Below are 22667 nucleotides of genomic sequence, written 5' to 3' on the forward strand. Positions count from 1 at the left end.
CCGTTAGTCATTTTGTCAATAATACGGTTATATATATATACACATACAGACACATGTATAAAACTTTATTAATTTTTTTTATTGATAGTATAATTACGGTTGTGTAACGGAAAAATATCGATGCATAATATGGGATAATATGAGTACACAATTGTGTAATATATATATATATATAATAAAATACGACGAGTCTGATGGTAAATTATATCACCGTTGTTAATCAGTAACAGTAACATTTTGTTTTTACCGTGACGAGCACATACAACGTATAGTACAGTATCATAACTGCTATAAGAGCCTATCACTGCGAATCAATATTACATATCTGGTAGTACATAACTTGTGAAATGGCTGCGACTGTGTCTGGTTCACTGGACATTAACGAATTGCCAATTTCGCGTCGCGAGTTGACCAAAATTTCGTTTGAAAACATCATCGAAGGTAAGTTTTACCGTATAAATATTATGGAAAATGACATATTTTTTATATTGTTATTCGTGTATTGTTCATTATGGTAAATAGTAAATACTAGGGAACGGATTTACGTGCACAAAAAATCTTCAAAATATACTTCTAAAAGTGCTGCAATATTCTACAAAATGTACATTCAGTTTTAAATATGCATTTATAATTAAATCGAAAATATTTTATTTTAAATCAAGTAAAAATTTTACAAATATTACAATACAAAATTGAACCATTGGTTTTAAAAATGTATTTTTATTAGTTTAAGTTTATCTGTAAACGACTCCTAATTGGTGTTTTTACTTTAGACATTTTAAAGTAACGAACAAATAAAATCAAAAAAAAATCACTAAACACAAAACTGGGACAGTTTTACACGTATGATGAACCCACGATACTGACTGGTTTTCCATAATTTCGTCGAACACTTGAACTTTATTATTAATTTTTTTGTAATTAATATAATTGATATACATGTTACATACGAATAAGTCGTTTTATTTTTGGAAATAACGACCGGCAATCTTAATTTTATCTGTATATGTGAATGTGAAAATATAAGGTAAAACAAATATGTACTATAAATAAAAATATGCAAAATATAATTAATGTTATTAAAATAAAAATTAACTAAATTAGAGACAATTCTTATCAGATTTAAAAAACTTAATCCAATATATATATATATGTATTTGTAAATGAATCCTACCTCTATAAATTACTATAATACATTTGTCGCGTCGCGACACGATCATAAATGCACATATGAGAAATGCAATGATAATATATACTATAAAATGTAGAGATTAGGGTGTTGTATGGATGTGTACAGGCTATTCGCGGGGCAGCTGTTTAATCCTTACGATCCCGAATATTTATAAAAAAATATAAAACAATTTAAAAACTTATTTGTGTAATACTCTGGGACAAGACCGAACAAAATTTTCAATATTTAATAAATATTTTTTTCATGCGCCAACTGGGTTTTAAATTTTTTTTCTTTTTATTAAGAAACTGGTATTTAGTTTGATTTTTATTTTCTATGCAATTTTAATTCATTTAAATAAAGGTAAATGCCTTTTTTCATATTAAACTATTTTAGATTGTGAATGGAACGAGTTTTACCATGATGTATATTTTTTTTGTGTTTGTCTACGCAATTTTTAATAGGAGCAATGTCGTTCTCAGCTTTGTTGGGCATCGAGAAAATTTAATCTTCGAGATCCCCTTATTTTTTATGGTTAGGTCTGATTTCCAAACATAAAAATGTACCTAATATATGAAAACTAATAATTAAATGGTTTTTGACATGAAATATTATTACAACTATACTGTTTACTGTTTTAATATGTTTTATTTTGTTTTCGTAAAAAAATGTATTTTAATATGCCTATTGTTAAATGGTGTAATACAGTGCTTTTCAAACTGAGAGGCCTCCTAGGGGATCGTGGTTATATTAGAGGAGGGCCATGAAATATTCATTTTATCTAAACAAGTTTATTGGGGTTTTAATTAATTTATTTGTATTTATACATGTATAAAGTTAAAGGGCATCACACATTTGCGCAAAAAAAAAAAAATTAAATCGTTTTGAGTATAGCCAATTAGCGCCAAATTTACCTGCGTAAATATTTTATATTAACGACTTGTTTAATTTAAAATTTATACCTATTAATTATTTATTATTGTTTAAAAAAAAATATGTATTACTGATGATTATTTAAAAAAAAATTGTACAATTCACTACAGTTAAGTATCATTTAAATAAAATGTTATTGATTATTTTTCTTACTATTATTATTTAATTATTATTTGAGCAAAAAATTGTATTAATTTATTTTAATTATCTTGAAACCAAATAACATCCGTATAATTAAGTGTTCGTACAACGGAGGTTCGGATAATCTGTACTGAATATGAATATTGAATATAAACCAAGTTATTATTGTAAAATGTTTACGTAGGTAAATTTAGCGCAAATGGGCTGGCGGAAATAATATACCTTTTTTACTTTGGCGAAAATGGGTTTCAAGTTTAATGCTATAATTAAGTTTTCTCAAAATTACATACAGGTATTAAAAAACATTAATTATGTGTGAAACACATTTAATATACATATTAATAGTTAATCTGTGTGAAATAGTACATGTAATTTTAATATTGAATTAAGAAAAAATAATGATTTTTATTTAAGGAGCCTTGACAGTTTTACATTAAATTTAGGAGGCCCTATGCCAAAAAAGTTCGAGAATAATTGGTGTAGTGCGATGTTATTATATTTATGGGAAAAAATTAAATACTTTAAGATATGAATAACAAGTTACAACTAATATTAATATATAACTATGTAATATACTCGTATAATATGAAACATAAAATTTAAACTCATATCAGATGGTTGAATTCAGCGGCAGTGCCAAATTCAGGCCGTGGCCCACCTGTTATTATTTTGTACACAGTTTTTAATAATTTTAATTTTTTGCGTGTGCCATTACAATTTGGCCATGTTTTCAAAGGTTCGATACTTCTAGGCTAGAGAGTAGTAACCAGTGATATCTTTATTGTCGTCGATGCACAATGCATGTAATATCTATTTGGTCACGTACTGTCATATTATTACCTTTTATTAATTTTATTCATAAAATATTATTACTATTTACTCAATATGTCTAAACGAACTATAAACTATTTTTTTTGACGTGGCTAATAAAAAATAAGTTTCTCCTGAATTATTTGTTGTTCTATAGAACTTATAAGTTCGATATCAACCTAAATATTTACTTATTAGTTGATTATTTATTTATTAGGTACCTAAATATTTTGTTATATTTTAATTATTTTATATTTGTATATAATACTAAAAATTCTTAATCTTAAGGTACTTAACACTTATAATTTAGATTACAGACTCCTAATCACTGAGATTGTAACGCGATCGTCAATTTTCAAGAGAGGGGGAGGTCAAATACTTAAAGAGATTAAATAAAGAAAATTTATTACAAAAGTGCTGTACTTATGAACGGCGGGTCAAAAAGGGGAGTCCAAATAAAGGGCGTTTCGGCCTCTGTCAACACCTCCATTTTTTTAACTACTGTGCTTCTGTGACTGCTATTATATATGTTCACCTTTTTTTTGGCTCACCCGGAGAAAAATTTCTGGCGCCACCACTGGTCGAATATAGGGCTCACGAAGATAATTCATTTCGAGAAATACTCATGACCGGTGGGCTCCAATAAGATTACAGTAAAATATAAGTATTATTATTTCACTATACATCGCATGTGATGTAAATGTAATTAATTAGTCTCATTGCAATAATGCTCCGATATGGGCCCGTTATCTTAGGTTTCAGTGAAGTTTTTTCATTTTTTTCGTAAGTTGGGCCTCTTAAAAATAAGTCTAGGGCCGGACCCCGAACACATAACCGGGAAAGCCGATCTGAATACGACCTTAACCAGAAGGATTGCTCAATGATCATAATCACAAAATATTTTTGATTTTAAATGTTATCTAGTTAATACTTTGAATAGGACAATTTTACGAATTTTCTAACCATTTTCTTAATAATTGTGAAAAACTAACGAGTATACCGGGTTTTGACAAAATCGAATTGATTGTTTACTAGTAGTGTAAAAAATAATAATCGTAGAAACATATAATTTTCACTGAATGCTTATATGACTGTGTGCTGTAGATGAAATAATTTTTAACAGATTTCTTATAAGGTATTAGTAAAATATTGAAGTTTTCATATTTTCTTAGTCTTATTTTAAAAAAATGTTGATAAAATAGTTTTGGTTAAAAATTGTTAAAAATTAAAAAAACTTGAAAATATAATACAAAGTTCTTTATACATATTTATTATTGATTAAAGAAAAAATATTGAGTTTAATTTAAAAAAATAGTTGTACGAGTGCTTGAATATTAAATTTTAACAAAACGAAAAAAATCACGAAAATCCTACCGGATACCACAATTTTGTAGTCAACAATTCATAACATTTTAAATTTTAATACTTAAGGCTTGAATATTGAATATAAAATTCTTCATATGTTTTTATTTGTAATCATAAAAAATAATAAATAGTTAATTGTAATAATATATTATATAATAATTAATTAAATATCAAATAAGCGTTACAAAATGACGAAGTCGTTTATGTCAACGAATTTCCATTAATGATATTTTCTATTTAGTTAAAAAACATTTTATAGTTTCTTATGCAAAATACAAGAAGGCAATATTCTATTATTTTTTATTAAGTATTAAAAATAAAACAAACAAGAAATTTCAAATAAAATATTAAAAGCTTGAACATATTTGGATTTAAAGATTTTAAAAAACAAAAATAAATAATATCATTGATAGGTTTTAATATTAACTAATTATATTTTTTAATAAGATCCATTTTTCTTAATTAGTCTTAATATTTTACTTTTAAATGTATATTTTGTTACCAAAATTGGTAATATCTACAGAATATATTTTAGTTTTGACTTAGTCTTTGATTTATTGATTAATTTATTTTAGATTTAAAAAAAAAATCTTCATAAAAACTTATTGCTTTACGATTATCTCATAACTTTACTCACGAGTTTCAAAATAACGTAGGATATTTTAATTATTGACAACATAATATTCGTATAATTGCCACAGTTTAAAAATATTTTAAACACCTACGGACTATATGTAATTATCAACTAAAATATTAATAAATGACAATTTATTAACATGTATCAATTATCAGCCTTCGTAGATGAATAAATACACGTTAAAAATAAATAGCCTTAGAGTCGGTCGAAAATTAATAGTTGATTAGAATTACGTCATGATGAGAATGATTAAGAATAAAAAAAATTGACTATATTTAGATTTCGTATTGTATTTATTTATATATATATATATATATGTGTGTTACCGGCAATATGGATAATCCGGTATTTTGCAAAATGCTTAGGCATTATATAAAAAGCCAAAAATCACTCGGTAATATACATAATACGAGCTTTGCCTAGATATGTATAATGCCAAACGTGGAGTAGGCAATATGATGAAAATAAATAAAATTAGGCATCGCCTATTATCAACGACTTTACTTATCGTTTATCATAAATGCGCGTACACGATTTAACACAATAAAGATTAAGATTCTTTTACTTCTATAATATTAAATCTGAGGTACAATATTGAACGTACTAATAATATTATTACAAAATCGTCATTTTTCTCGTCATTTTCGTGTCTCGTTATGGTGTTGCAACTATGGATACGATTTATATGAAGTCAAATTTTTATAACAAATTACAACTTTTTAAAAATTTGGTCCCTAATACTAGTTTTTATCTGATAAACAGTATAATGAGTTGATAAAAATTCAATCCACAATAATTGCCCAAGGTCTATTAAAATGTGTTTGTAAGTCCAAGTGTCAAAATAAAAAGTGTATTTGCCTTAAAAATAAAATTTTGTGTATTTAAAAATATTACTTTTCTACAACATGTTATAATGAATAAATAGTAGTTTAAGTAAAATATTTATGTGAGTAATAGTAATAATATAATAATAGATAAAAATTAAATTTTGTCTGTAATATGAGTAATAATGTATAATAATTATAAGAATCTTAATATAATATATAATAAAATGTTTTGTACTTTGTCTAAAAAATAATAGCATTTTGCATAATGCCTAGGTATTTTATAAAATACCTTGGTTATATGTAAAATAATAAGGAAATCATATGTTTTATTGCCAAATATTATATATTATATTGCTCAAAATGACTCGGTAATTTGCATAATGCCTAGGCATTTTGAAAAATATCTGGGTTATCCATATTTCCGGTAACATATATATATATATATTGTACAGAAATATGAGAAATAAATATTAACTCCAAATAAACCATTGTTTAATTTTTTTCAAAATGTTATTTATATTATGTATTTACATTTTTTTTTGTAACATATAACAGTTCATATTTAATTACATAATACACAAGGCTCTCGTCTTAAAATTCTATACAGTTGAACTTTTTCCCTTGAATACCCCTCGCACCGGTACTGATTGTTTACTTATTTTTGTTATTTTTTGGATTGTTAAATTCAGTTATATTAAGTTCTAAATCTTGAACCGTGAAACAAATATGTATTGATTTCTTTTATCTATTTCTCGAAATAATACGCTAAGGCATATAAAGTTTCAAGTGTTGTAGTGATACTATTCTCGGTATCGTGTAACAGATTTTCCGAGTTAAAACTAATTTTTAGAATATTGTACAGTTAAAAGCTAATTACATAGTAAGAACAGGTATACAAATGTATTATAATTATACATGAAAGAGTTATGTTATATTATTATTATTAATCATAGTGGCGAATGATTTCGAGTATGTATAATATATAAATATAGGTATAAAAAAGACACAGATTAAATGGGACGTAAAAAAATTACTATTTTATTATCATTTATTATGCATAATAAGACAGTACTTTTTTTTATTTTTTTACAAGCAATAATTTATTATTACTATTATTATTATTATTATTATTAATACAGTAACAAATTATGTATTTCGTTTTCAACTTTTCTATGAGATGGTTTACTTTTTATTTCCACGTAACTACTAAAATGACCGAAAATAGTATTATTACATAATATATAATGTAATGTAATATTATTTATATAATATAATGTAAAATAATTACAAAACGATCTTAAACATGTTGTAGACTATAATTTTTTTCAGTCAATATTCTGTTATCTGCAAATTAAATAAGTATAATTATCAATTATTATTGCCTATTATTAATTACGTTATTATAGTTATTATAGCTGTCATTACGAAATTTGTGAACAAAATTTGACCAGTTAGGAAAGTACTTCGAAGATAGGTAATAACATCATATAGTATGTATATGAAGGAAATGTTTTATATAATAACATTGCACGGGATGAGTATGATGAACAGTGGCGCAATTAGGATTTATTTACAGTGGTTTTACCTTTGAAAAAAAATTTAAATTTGGAAAGTGTTTAGTATAGAGAATGAGGTAAAGATGAGTTAACTTCATATTTTGAGGGTGGAGGGGTTGTTACCAATCTCGATCGCCCCTTCTTGCGTCACTGATGATGGATGATTAACGTGACCATATTGTTCTTTTGAGAAATGTGTCCTGTTATCTCAAAGAATGCGAAAATGTCGCACTTTGAAGAAAAGGCGATCGATGAATCCGATGATTAACAGTGAAAATAATATAATGTGCTTATATGATTTTTAAAATAACGAAATTATTAAAAACAAATGAAATGTCCTACATGATCGGCGATAACATCCAAATACAACAGTTTTCTATCTCATAGGTACATTTTGTATAATTTCATTTCTGATAAACTCGATGAGCAAATAGAAGATAATTAAAAAAAATTATTAGATTCTATTTATAAATGAGTGTTTACCTAAAAAGTGCAACAAATAAATAAAATGTTGACATTACAAAAATAGCCTAAAAATTAGAGAAATAAAATCTTGTCTACGATTTCAGGGAAGTTTGAAATGAATGTGTATCTGACTTTGAATGTCTTAATTGATTAACCAAAATTATATACTTTCGCTAGAACTTCTGAGTCCTAGTTATTACATAATAATTAGTACAACTATAGTCTTCAGGGCGATGCATCCGAATCGCATGCCAAAAAAATAAACATGTATTGGAATGTCTAAATCGCATGCCATCTCTTAGATGGATCTGTCCGAATTGCATGCCGTGCTCCTCCAAGTTTATTTATCATGCATATGTGTACAACTTAAACTTTATTTTTGACTTTTCTAATTTTTTAAAAAAGTAGATGAATAGAAACTGATAAGTTCACGAACGTTTACAACAAGCTCACCTTTCAATATTATTGTACAATAATTTTTGAAAATAAAATTTGAAATAATCAATTACAAAAAGGGTTTAGTTTTTTCACTTAACATATTTTGAACTTGTGGTTTTATGATTACACTACAGTTAAGTTATTATAGAAAATGTATTGTTTACGTTTCAAAACGTACTATAATATTATAAGACACAGAAAAACACAGAGGTGATATCCTCTTTTGATCTAAATTATATTATTATTATTACTATTATTTATGGTCATACCTCTACTTTTATTATCTTAATATTATTTCAGATTAATATAATAATGCTTATAAAATTGAGCATCAAACATTCAAGTGACCGATTCGTATGTCTGTGAAACAGACCACAATACAAACAATTGGTAAAATGTTTATTCGGATATAAAAAATATTTCAATCTAGAAACTAATCAGTAGTAACAATCATATCATTAAGAGTTAAAATAAAATAATAATAAGTCAAAATATAGTTTATGTTGTGCACATAAATGCATGATAAATAAATTCGTGGGTATACGGTATACCCCTCTAAAACTGCGTCCACACCTAACAAACGTTTGGGGAAACATTGTTTGTCAAACTTTGTTAAACATTCGTTAAACGTTTGTCGAACATTTTATCAGTACAACGAACGTTTGTTTATAATTCAGTTGTTCGCTTTATGTTTACCAACAGTCGTGACCATGTCAAATTTTGAAGAAATTGCATGTTGTGTGGGTGCTGCTGGTTATATTATAATGCATAATAAAACAAAAAACAAAAATAAGTGGTGGGAAAGACAATTTTTTCAGCGAAGAAAGACTTACAGTGGTGAGAATTTCATTTTAAATTTACATGACGGTGATTTATTAAGTAATTTTACCAGAATGTCAAGTAGTGATTTTTAATTTTTAATTAATTTAATTGGCCCACAAGTCACAAAACAAATCACAAATTTTCGTGAAAGTATTTTTATGTTGGTACGTTTAGCAATAACTTGATGATTTTTTTTTCTATTGGTGATATGATTTATATTATTATTTAATATATACGTATAACTTAATAATTACTTAACTAAATTTAAAATTATTTATATAGAGATACATCGGTATACAAGTACAAACAAACATTCAAAATGTTCGCCTAGTGAGCGAACATTTTTGTTTGGAATATTGACAAAAAAATTGATTTTGAAACGCATCTACAACAAACCAACGTTTAAAAAAACATTCGTCGAACGTTTGCTAGATATTTTTTGGTGTTCGGTGAACGTTTGATAAACGTTTTTAAATTGTTTATTTGGTGTGGATGCAGCTTAAGATGTGACATACAATTCGGAACAAATATATAAATAAAATATTAATACCATCAGGTATGGATCATGGGGTTTAACCACCTCCCTTTATTGGCCTATGGCCTTATATTTTTTCCGAATCAATTCCTATTATATTTGCAAGGAAGTTACATGAACATTTTTGAATAATTTTTTATTTACAATATCTATATAAATATAATTATTTTACCAAAAATATGATTGATATGATTTAGTAATAATTCTTTGATTTTTTACAAACCCCACCTTCCTTCTATCGAAAATTGTTGAGAACTAAGTTTAAAGAACTATTAATATGCACTTAATAGTATGTATACTGTGTATTTTATAGTTAATATAGTATTATACAAAATAATATAGTTAATATTATAGTTTTAATACTTATACTATATACAAATCTTGTATAGTATATGTTGATAAATGTTATTATTCAATTAATACAAATTAATACTAATTCGAATGTACAAGTACAAATTTACAATACTAAAGTAAATTTCTATAGAAACAAATTTGAATACACTTTTTCTGGGAGAAAAGTCTAAATTACATAAAGGACTAGTTATTTAAGATGCTCTCCGCAATAATAAATTTTATTTTTAAATAATTTAACTGATATTTCGATTATAACGCCTAATATGATTTTAGCAATTTCACCCGAACTGTCAAAGATTTTCGAGCTCGTGAGCGTGGAAGTGATTCAATGTCCCAATTTAACGCAACCACCGTTTTACTTGGCCGCCGAAGGTAAGTGGTAATAGAGTACGATGGAGATAAAAAGAAATAATTGCCCACTAATCAATAGAGTGAAAAAAATATACACAAACAAGATATAACCGTACCGATGTAAAGTGAGAACATCGAATTTTAATTGAGAAATTATGTTTTAAAAAATAAAAAATTAGTACAGCTATAGAAATATACATTTTTTACAGTATGGCATTAGGTAATCTTATCAATAGAATACAAATAACGTTTTATGATAAGACTTTTTTACACAATTTTAAAGTAATATTATTATTAATATATATATATATCATAACAAAATGCTGATGTCAGCTTAAAGAGTAAAATGTATAGAACTTTTGAATCTGATCAAAATGTTTATATTTTATTGCCAAGTAGGTATTTACTTAATTTAATCCCTACGTTTCCACATTAATATATTATTAACAAACATTTCTAAAAATTAATTCTGTGCTTATTAATTTTATATTTTGTTCATTAAAAGTGATCCAAATGTAATCGAATCTATTATGAAAAATAAGCAAATTTTTTGTTATCTTCATAGTAATTTCTACATTTTTTTATAAGTTTTAAAAGAATAAGCGTTTTGGACAGGCAATATCCCTGTTGAAATGATTAATTTCAAGTTTCAAATACGATTCACATTTTTACATTTTTTACGATAAATTAGATATTACATTTTTTTAACATTTGATTTATAACATATAATTTTGTATGTTTACGTAGGATTAAGTGGCAACGAAACAGCAATGCAATTCGGCGGTTTACCGTATGTAATGCCTTTCGGAAAGAAAGAAAAATTGTACGACATGAAAGACATCATGAAAATCACTGGGTTCGATCCTTTGTTCGTGGTCGGAGCAGGAGCGGGCCCTTGGCCGTACGCTAACATCTGCAGCGAGGTAATCTTAATAACAATGATATTTTATAGCACAGGGGTTCTTGACTTTTTTTGACTACATATATTTTAATTACTGCACATTATTGAAAACGGGTATTGAATTTCTGTTAAATAGGGATTTTTAAGGAATTTGTGAGGGAGAGGTTGTTAAACTGTGTAAAAAATTGCATTTTCGTCTAATGCAAGAGTTTATCACAAGTAATGCTAACGTAATCGGAAAAAAGATATATTTTGATAAGGCTTATATCACGCACGTCTCGTATAACACTTTCATGCTGGATTGATTTTTTTCAATACTAATAGCTATGTTGCAATACAATTTTATTTTTAATATTTTTATTTTGTTTGAAATGCATATTGTTAAAGAAATATTAATAATTATTTAATTTTTAATCATAACTTAGAAAATATTAGTTAATTAAAATTAGTGATTGGTTTCTAGAATAGTCGATCACTTTATAAAAGTAGAACTATGAATAGATGGACAATATATAAATAGATAAAACAATAATTATCACACGAAAACAAAATATAAATCCGATTTTGTAACCGAAAATAGTTTTATCAGACATTTCAAATAGTCAAATAATAATATATGGGAGTTTTGGATTAACAAATATTTTATTTTACTTATAATTGATTTGATATTTATCAGATTATTTTATTGTGTCTTTGATTTCATCCTATCATCAACCATGATTTCGTATTATCGTATTTATGAAAACTTTTATTGATTTTTGAAATTATAGGACACGTATATATGAGTCTTTAGCACTGAAAGGATTAAAATCCTCATACTTAATGTTGGTATACGTTCATCGATACCTATTATATGCAAAAGGATCGGTTTATTTTGAAGTACATAGAGTATCCTCATATAATCAATATATATAATATATCAGTATCCTAAGGACCTATATAAAATATGCATAAGCGTGTGCAGACATAACTGGCAGGGTAGTCAAACATAACACATTATCATTTAATATTAACAAAAAATTTGCATTCGTAACTTCATTTAACTTAAAAACTATATTTCTCCAGTATTCTTACATTTTTTTAACGTTAACTAATGTTTCGAAGTGGTTGAAAATAATATGTTTATTTATTATTGTGATCATATTGAATATTTTGGTGAGGGTGGGAAGTTTCACAGAATAGTCAAGTATTTACCCTGACTACCCCGTGTGCACGCTTATGAAAATATGCATTAATTATCTCTTGATTATCATAGGACATGAGAAATATCTAATTATTTTTGTAATAGTGACTATACAGTTACATAATTACTTTCATTTAATTGAAAAAAAGTTAACAGTTGCTGAAGCATAATCTACGAAGAAAATGGGAGTTTCTCTTGTTTCTTTTTTACTAATTCACTTTTCTGACAGATGAAAATAGTTAGTTTAGTACTTAAATATTATTGCATTATTCTTCCTATTTATTACAATAATTAATTAAACAAATAAATAAATTAAAAATATAGAAGTTGTTTTATTCTATTTATGTATGATAACAATTTTGTTAGTAAATAAAAAAAATCGTAAATTGAATATAATGTATAAATAGTTAGTTGTTAATACTCATAAGCAATAATATTTTTTTGTATCACAATTTCTTATATAAGAAATATCAAAAATATAATCACTTTTTTTGTTATTGTATAAGTTTACACTACGAAATTCGTCAAATGTAAATTTCCGCAATTTTAATTTAATTTATAAATAACTAGCTGACCCGACAGACTTCGTCCTGTCAAAAAGATTTGTAATGTGGCAGTTTTTGTGCCTACGTATTTTAAAAAATTCTCCTGAACAGAACCGTCACCTTTTTGTTTATCCTTTTTGTTCGTCGTCGTCGTCGTGTAGATAAGAATAAATCGAAACTATATTTATAACTTTATACGCAAGTCCAAATTAATTCTACAAATAGAATTTGTATGTGTATTGGTTTATGTTATCGGTGTGCATTTTATCGTTCATTATAATAAAATAGGAGTATTGGTGTACGCGCGATGCATGAGATTATTTTTATCGATAAACTTACGTTGAGTAGTTAATAATTTTTGAGATACAGCGATCAGTGAGTCAGTGGTATTTGGATTATATGTATAGATAACTAATTATTGACTAACATTATCGGACTTTATTTATGCCTATTACCGTGATATCCTCTTTCATTTAAAAAAAACTGTATGAGAATTGGATAAGAAGTTGCGAAGTCAATATAAATAAAAAAGGTATAATATAAGAAAATAGTATTTTTTTCATTCTCATTTTTTTTATATATAATAGTTGAATACCTCCTGGGTGAAGCCGGGTAAACCAGCTAGTTTAATATGAACTTTATACCATAGCAATAAAGCTCAAATTGACTACGTTTTAGTTACAAATCATTTGTATTAGAAAAAGAAAAGGGCTATTTTTAGAGTTTTTCCAGCAATAATTCTAATTTTTCTCGCCGTAAAAACCATCCTTGAACTTCAACGAACATTTGAAAAAAAGATTTGGCCAAATTGGTCCAGGCGTTGTTGAGTTATGCGCTTACCAACACATTTTGCGATTCATTTTTATATTATAATAGATAATATGAAATTTTCTTATACGAAAAAAAGTAATTTATGTAAAATAAAAATAAATTATAGAAATCTCAAATTTTTTTTTGTATCTACCGAAACTGTTAGGATTAATTTAAAATATAGGTACAATATTTTAATAATTTATTCAAATACTATACTAATTATTTTCATTTGTTGGAAATATAAATTAATAATGTTGAAATGAAGCTTGAGTAAATTTGAGGATTGAGGTATTTAGCACAAATAGTAACACTACTTTATGATTATAATAATAGTATAATACAATAAATATAACATAAAACTAATCTAGACACACTTCGTCTGACGTACCGTGTCCGAGAGTAAGTCTTGTAAACGACAAGAGCGTCGTTGATGTCATATAGTCATACTTATGTGTGTGTGTGTGTGTGTGTGTCATTAATAAGTATTGCTTCATATTACAATAAAAAGTTAAACCAGTGCTGGATTTAACCATTGTGCCGCTTTAAGCACTTATCAAATTGCCGCCTTTTAATATAAATATTTTTTCAGTCTAAAAAGCATACAATTCTAGTTGTTTCCTTTATTATTTAAAATTTTAATGATGTAAAATAAAAATATACAGTTATAAATATGCATACATACATTCATAAAAAAAAAAAACTTAATTATAAAAATATGGTATAAAATATAGTAGTAAAAAATGCTTAAATAGTTCAATTTTAAATTATATTCAAAATTAAATAGTTCATGCCTAGTACCCATCGGCTTTAATGAAATAAAACATTTTATAATTAGTTGCATTTATTTTAGTTCTAGTTACATATAATAAAAATTTAATATTAAAAATTATTTGCCACCCTTGAGAAATTATCGCCCTAAGCACTAGCTTATAGTGTTTACTGGGAAATACGGCACTGAGTTAAATTATGATACATAATATGTTACGTGCACCCTTGTGCTTGCAATGTGTGCATACTGATATTAATTGTATATTTCACAAAAAAAAAAATAAAAATAAAAAATAAAACAGCAACGTTTGCTGGATACTGGTTTAAGAAAAAATAGAATATTCTTTTCCCAGTAACTCAAAAAATAATATTTGTAGAACCGAAATTTTTACCGAATACTAATATTACCGTTCTTTAGATATATATATATATATATATGCCTGTACGTGTACAATAAGTATATTTTATGTGATATAAATAATAATAATAGAACTGTGAGGAACGTGAAAGTGATTTACCCATAGGCGTGCGCAGACCTGTATTCAGAGGGTTCCTATTATGCTTTTAGGACCTATCTTAACAAAATGTGTAAGCATATTTAACAAATTTTAATCTGTAAATAATTAAATAAACATAGCTTTCATTTTTTATTTAATATTGTGGTATATTAGTCCCAATGAGTACGTTTTCCTTGAATCTTATACATTTTTCTCAGACAACTTCAATTATTTATGATTTGAACTTTTGTAATCAACTGTAGCTGTTATATTATCATAATGAGTTTTTGCACGAAAAACTATAAAATTTATTTTTATTTTTTTTTTTGTTACAAAACATTATTTATTTTTTACTAAATATTTAAAAAAAATACATTTAATTTGAGCAACATCAGTCATAATACGGCCTATTACTCTAAGAATTGAACTGTAGGGCCCCATTTATAACATTTCGGGGGTGCTCAAGCACACCCGGCACCCTCCGTGCGCACGCCTATGGCTTCACTACAATAGAAATACCAGAACATTTTTTGAGTCGATGTGACAAAGTAGACAAATATTGCAAAATATGAGAACAAAAATATTAGTGATATAAAGTGTCATATAACCATTGAGATATAGCAGGAGAATAATATGTGAGAAAATATATTTATTTCATTAGATTTATATAATAATAAGAATTGTAAAATAATAGATAACAGAGTACTTCTTTTTAGTAGTTACCTATATATAGCTATATCTTATAAATGCGTATCTGTTGCAAGCAGTACACACGATTACATAAAACTTACGTATAATTTTTCTAACCGTCCTGAGAGCACAGTTTAAATACCATGCTTACTGATTTTTTTTTGATTTAGTTTTATTTTTATTTTTTTATTAATTATTACATGTTTATTTAATTAAAAAATATTTCACTATAAAAAAGTATATACTTAGTATTAAGATTTTAGTATCCCTATAATTAGCATAGCATGTGTATAGAAACCGAAAGAGTGAATTAAATTAAATATTATTATGATATGACATTATTCATACGATATTATTGTCTTATCAAATACACAACAGAGATTATTCAGAATTTCATCAACACTAAACACTAGATTTAAATAATAACAGACGCGTCATGTTGAACACTAGCGCAAGTCCAAACTCAATCACGCCTGACCCCGCGATCAATTCGCAACTGACGCACAAGTTCATTGGTCGACCGAAATTTAGATTATTTATAATTGATAAGATTGTTATTAAATTAATTGCATAAGGAAGTGGTAAAAATTAGTATTGACAACAAATGTGTTTTAAATATATTTTTCATTAAATTCCTTTATGTTTAGAAAAAATTATAAACTTTAATAATACTAAAATTGAAATTTTTTTAATATTTTTTATAAGCAATCAGAGTCGGCCCAAGCAAAAATAGTGTAATAGATAAAATAACTTAAGACAATATAATTTTATTATATAGGTAAGTGATTTTCACGAATGAATTAATTTAAATATTTTTCTTATAAACACCGATAGAATTAAAAAAAAATGTACAAGTCAATTTTGAAAATGCCGCCCCTACTAAAGTGCCGCTCTAAGCACGTGTCTAGCTCGTCTATACCTTGAACCGGCCCTGTACGCAATATGTAAAAAAATGAAATCGTACCTATGCACCTAAGCATGAGCCGCTACTGCTTATATATATATTACAGCTAAACTTAAGGGTACTGCTCAGAAAGCTCAGAGTTAGCCATTCTAGCTAACTGTTGAAATTCATGATCTTCATGCATTAAAATTGCTGCTTATATATTTACTTTCTTTACAGTGTGACTTAGCATATTTTCCTAATGTAATATATTCGTTAATATTAATATTTTTAATTAATTTTTGTTTTCGTGTAATTTTATAGCAGAAGCTTTCCTTTATTCCACTTATTGTAATGTGTAGGGTTGCAATATTGTTACAATAAAAAACCACTATATGTATTCGAAACAAATATCTATAAATAGACTAGTATAATTGTAATAAAAATGTACTTTTTTGATTTTATAATTTTTTTTTTTTAACACATCATGTTTCTACTGGACTATAATCATTATTGTAACTTAAAATTTACTTTTTGCTAATTAAAATAATTCAACTAAACAATATGGCTAGTTAGAGGCCATACATTTCTTGTTATCACACTTAATTTTTTCCAAAACATTAAAATATTCAATTGTAATGTCTTATCAATTGTTATTATCGTTATTTGTACTCATGTGTAACTAGAAGATTACTAGAAGATTTTTTAAATCAAAACCGAACCTAAATATGTGCATATATTATAAAATAACATTCAGGGAAATATTATTTTAAATTTTTATTTATTTATATTGATACTATTAGAAATATTTAATTATTTATCTGCTTAGTAATACGTTTAATATTATTTTTAGAGTATTAATCATAAAAAAATTAATTTTTACATACGTTGTTGAAAAAAAGTCGAGTGAATTTGTTGAACGTTTGGTTTACTGAATAAAAAAAAAGTGTTGTAAGATATAAATTTTTCAAAACTTTTAGTGTGCTTTATCCAGCGGGAAAATGTCGAATTACATTGACATCCATCCGAAATAATATTCCCTTACTGCCCCCCCCCCCTCAATCCACCAATCTTTGAACCCAATGCATTATTCGAATTTATTGCTCCATTCCATACATTCGACATGGTTTAAATAATATTAAAAACTCTTTGAAAAATTTGATTCGTTATTTTTTTTTTCGTTTCCCAGTTCATCGGAAACCTACGTATGACGAGCAACAATAGCGTCAACAATCGTTCTCACATTTACACGATTGACCCTAAGAATGACCAACTCGTTCACGAGGAACTGCCACAGAATGAAACGAGATTCTCGCATATGGCCCACTTCTTTACCAGCAACGGTTTCAGAGGAGAGGTATGTACCACTGTTACGTTATCTAACGTTAACTTTATAAGTTCTTTCATTACCGCTTAGAAATCAAAGGCTAACTCGGAGTGAATTTGAACTGTGGCCTCATAAATGTATTAAAAACATCCCTGGAAATGTGTCAATGTGAACATAGGCTCTATTTCCATGATAACTGTAAGAGTATATAGATATCATTCGATAATGAGATGTTTTGTCTTAGTCCATCACATGTTCAGTATTTTAAAAACTAACCATTTTTTAGATTTGAATTTGAATACAATAAAAGTTTCAAGTATTTTATATCCTGTTAAAAAAAAAAAAATTAATTTTCAGAATTTTCAGCGCTTCAATAAATCAAAAAACCGGTAGTTTTTACTATATTGCACGAGTAATAGTCAAAACATATCGATATCAAATAAGCAATGGTTTAAATAATAACTTTTTATTTCAATTATAATTGCAGTTCATTAATAATTATTTAATATTTACATATTTGAATTTCTTATAATTATATAATTTATATAGCTAACAGAAAAAAACATTATTTTTCTTACTATTTTTTATGTTCATAAGGTATATTACAGTGCTTATTTTGAGATATTTTAAGTTATAAATTAGCCCATATTTCAACATTTTTTAGCACTATAAAATTTGAACATTTATATAATAACTTTATTATGAATAACTGTAAATTATAATAAATTAATAACTAACGAAAGGATATTATTCTTAAAAGAAAACTCAAAAAATATATGTGTTTATTAGCTGTATAATATAAACATATAAATTAAATGAAATAAACATTTAAAATATTCTAAACATTTTATGTTATAATGATATAGAAGTAAAATCAACGTTTCATGTTCGTTTTTATTCGATAGATAATAAATAGTTTAAGTTAATATGAATGTAGAATACATATTAATTTATAGATTTTTTTCACTTCTGATTAAATAAAATTAAAGTGATGTAGAAAAATGCTGACCCAAAACTATCTATGATAAAATAAATAAATTGAAAAAAGTAAACTAAGTAATCCCTAAAAAAAATATTTACTCACCTTAACTATACGTCACGTTGATATAATATTATACTAATATTTTCGTGGCGTATTGTAATATTATGTTTTACGCGTTTTAAGGTTTTGAAAATAGTGTGTGAAAAACGAATAGATTCAGTAGATTTCGTGACGTCAATTAGATTAGCGTTGAAGAAATATTTTGGCAACGAAACGGTTGGTAAGTATCTGCGTACGACTATATTATTATTATTATTATTATTTATTATATATTACTTATTTATCCGAAAAAATAATGTACCACACTCAATAGGTTCGTGTTTGTGAGTTCAAAGTTTACAAAAAAAGTTTTCAAAGTATCAAAATAATTGTTGATTAAACGATTCACATAGTAATAGTTGAAAAGCAGTTACGCAAATTCAGTCTAAACTATTTGAACATAATATATTAATAAAATTCGATGATATGAGCTACGTTTGTCAATTAAATGTGATTGTGTTATTTGTTTTTTCAGTATTGGGTGGAGTGATTTTAATAGAAAACGGTAAAGTGAAAGTTCACGTGTGTCCGGACTATTCGAAGACACCTCTGGACTCTGAAAAAAAATTAAAGGATTGGTTAAAGATCTACGACTTGCCTACGCCGTTGGTGTGCCTCGGTTACGTCGCCTCTCATGACGCAGTAATTATACTTATATTATTAATCGTTATGGTCATATATTGTGTTCGTTTTTCTGCCAAGATTTGTATTCCTGTTAACATTTATTCACGATTATGACATATTTGTCTTTAAAGCGAGAAAGAATTTTGCCATTTTGATAACAGTTATAGAAAATATTGGTGTATGTTTTTTTTTATATTTTAAAAACATTTTTAGTATATTATTTTTATATGAATATGGTATGAAAGAAAAGTTTAAAAATTAATTTTTTTTATTTATTTTTCAAAATTATCATAAAAAATTGTTAAAATGGTGTACCGTAATTTCGTCGCTTGACAATTCGACGGGGTCATTTGGATACACAAAATTGGTCTTGTGTAAAATCTACGCATGCTACATTTGGTCGTGTGTCGTTTCGTTAGTTTTAATATATATTTTGAGGATTCTGTCGCTGGACAGCCTTCCTCCTCATACTATTATCATGTATATATTCTCCATATAAATTACCATATTTGCTTAATGTACAAATGTTACAGATGGTAAATTTTCTATTTTAATAAAAAAAATACTAGTATACCCATTGCGAAAATTCGCAATAGATAATTTATTTATATTATAAAATGTATAGGTGCAACCGAATCAATACATAAACACATTTTAACAAATCAATAAATGAGTATAATATCGAAAATTGAAAGACATATCGAAATGACAGAGAGTGTTTATTAAAATATATGTTCCGCAGCATTAGGATAGACTATGTATAAGAGGGTGTAAATATTACATAAAATCATTTTACAGTGCTTCTTTCCAGACAATAACTAATATAAGTAATAATATTAGTATTGTTTGTGAGTTATTTGTTATTATACCACTGGGTAAAAGCCAATGAGAATGCAGTATTTGGAAAAAATTGAAAGTAAAGTTGATTGTGCACACATAACTTTCCTCAAACATAACGAATTTAAGCAGGTAATAGCTCAAAAAAAAAAGAGCTTGATCCACTGAGTGTTTTTAGAGTAAAACGATTAAGATCCATTAATTAGAAGAAAAGCTATGAGAATTCGAATATTGTTTGAGTGAATGTGTTCCATAAGAAACGTACAGGGAAAATTGCGTTGATTGGAGTTGAGTAAATTTCAATGGTTGATGACATATCGGTGTCTGATATCGGTGATGGTTTACTAATTTAAATTTAAATGGTTTTCGTATTAAAAATTAAAAATGTTGAAATTTGTAAAAAAATAAAAATATATAATGAAAAATCTTCAGTGACTAAATGCATTACACTTCAGCTTACATCATTATAATGTACATATATTTGTTTGTGCTTCGCAGGGCCTGGACATGATGCCTCTACAGCATTTCCATGTGTTCAGCGATCACGGTTCGGGTGGACATTATATGAACGATGTAGAACCGGCCACTATCAAATACACAGCTTATTTTAACATCGCTAAAAACTTCATCAGAGTCGATCAGCCAGAAGCACCTTTTTCGTTTGAAAACTTCTAAACGTTCGTTTAACTGTACAAATAAACCATTGCGTTGCTTTAATGTTTAGTCTTGAAGTTGTAGCAGTAGAAAAAATTAGTATAGATACTGTTTTAGCTGTGTACACTACGGAACTGAAACGTTTGTAAAATAGTGAAGTTTTTTTTTATAGTACAATTCGCTGTTTTAATTTTAAATACTTGATCAAGATTCAGTGCGAGATAAACACTAATTACATAGGAACGTTTAATTACGCGAGACAGAGTTTTCTTCATAGTGTTCAAAGTAATGTCCATCGTGTTCGAAGTTAACCTTGGTGAGGATGCAGCTACAAAAAACGTTAAATCTAATGTATGGAATCGAAAGATTTTACTTTGTTAATTCTAATGTTTAAGAACTTGATTTAAAGTGCCATTTATAATATAAAATATTGACGATTATTTTTTAAATTTTTTTATTTATTTTTAATCTTTTGTAATTTTATGCTGTGTCTGACATTTGAATGTCTCGCCAGAGCTTCGGAACAAATCTCGACACTCCGTCGTGTCCGCTTCCATCCAAAGGTATACGCTGTAACCAGTTTCGTCTCACGAGTTTACACTATTTCGATGCATTTTTTTTTTTTTTTTTTGAAGAATTCTCACTGGGCGGCAGACCATTTTTTCTCTCAAAACAGTCAATGTACAATAATTGGTGGTAGGATTGTGATATTAGGGTACCTAGTATTTCACGTTCTCTCTGCATAATTATTAAAAATACATCTTAATGCTGATAGAAAAAGTAATTATCGATAAAATATGACAATATATTATATTTTGTACAGATCTATAGTTCTGTATCCTGGTTATGTATCATAAATGGGGCTTAATTTTGGTTTAAGCTTTTTTCTGGTTGGGAGTAAGAATATATTTTTATTTAAATAGAAATATAATTTTCAAATGATTATGTAGTAGGTGTAAAACTACATTGTTGTATTAGTAAATTATATTCTGTAAAAAGTATATTGGCGTTTTTTTTTTATCTGATATGTAAATAAAATTATTTCATGTACCGAAATGCATGGTTATAGTATTCAACACACAATACTGTTATGACAGTATTGAACTGTCATAACACATTAAAACCTGTAGCTAATACACAATGTTGGAACCGTTTAATTAGATAAAATTTAACTGTTATTACACGGTTAATTAAACCAAATGAACACTGTTCTAATAAAGTTCTATATGTGCACGGTTACTAAATCGACATTTGATCTCGAAGTATACGGTTTAACCCATGTAAAATATCGGTATTCAAAATCAGAAAAAATGGTGTCCTGAACAGAATTTATACCGTGTTTTGAACTATCACAAGTGAATATTTTAAACGCTATCTGCACTGCAAATGCTACTCGGGTATTTATCGTAAATTAGCTAATTATTTTTTTTATACAATTTAGAATAAAAAAAAAGTTTTT

General features: G+C 26.6%; 1 protein-coding gene across 1 annotated transcript; it reads left to right on the forward strand.

Moving 5' to 3' along the window:
- The first annotated feature begins 198 nt into the window (after nt 1-198).
- LOC112691172 (ester hydrolase C11orf54 homolog) lies at nt 199-21651 on the forward strand. The gene is made up of 7 exons (XM_025565330.1): nt 199-441; nt 10328-10426; nt 11153-11328; nt 17875-18042; nt 19178-19274; nt 19569-19735; nt 21053-21651. Exons 1-7 carry the CDS (start codon nt 348-350, stop codon nt 21227-21229), a joined length of 978 nt encoding a protein of 325 aa, XP_025421115.1. The 5' UTR covers nt 199-347; the 3' UTR covers nt 21230-21651.
- The last annotated feature ends 1016 nt before the right edge of the window (nt 21652-22667 follow it).

This window comes from Sipha flava, unplaced genomic scaffold (genome assembly GCF_003268045.1).
Source record: "Sipha flava isolate LNK unplaced genomic scaffold, YSA_version1 572_pilon_pilon, whole genome shotgun sequence".
NCBI lineage: Eukaryota > Metazoa > Arthropoda > Insecta > Hemiptera > Aphididae > Sipha > Sipha flava.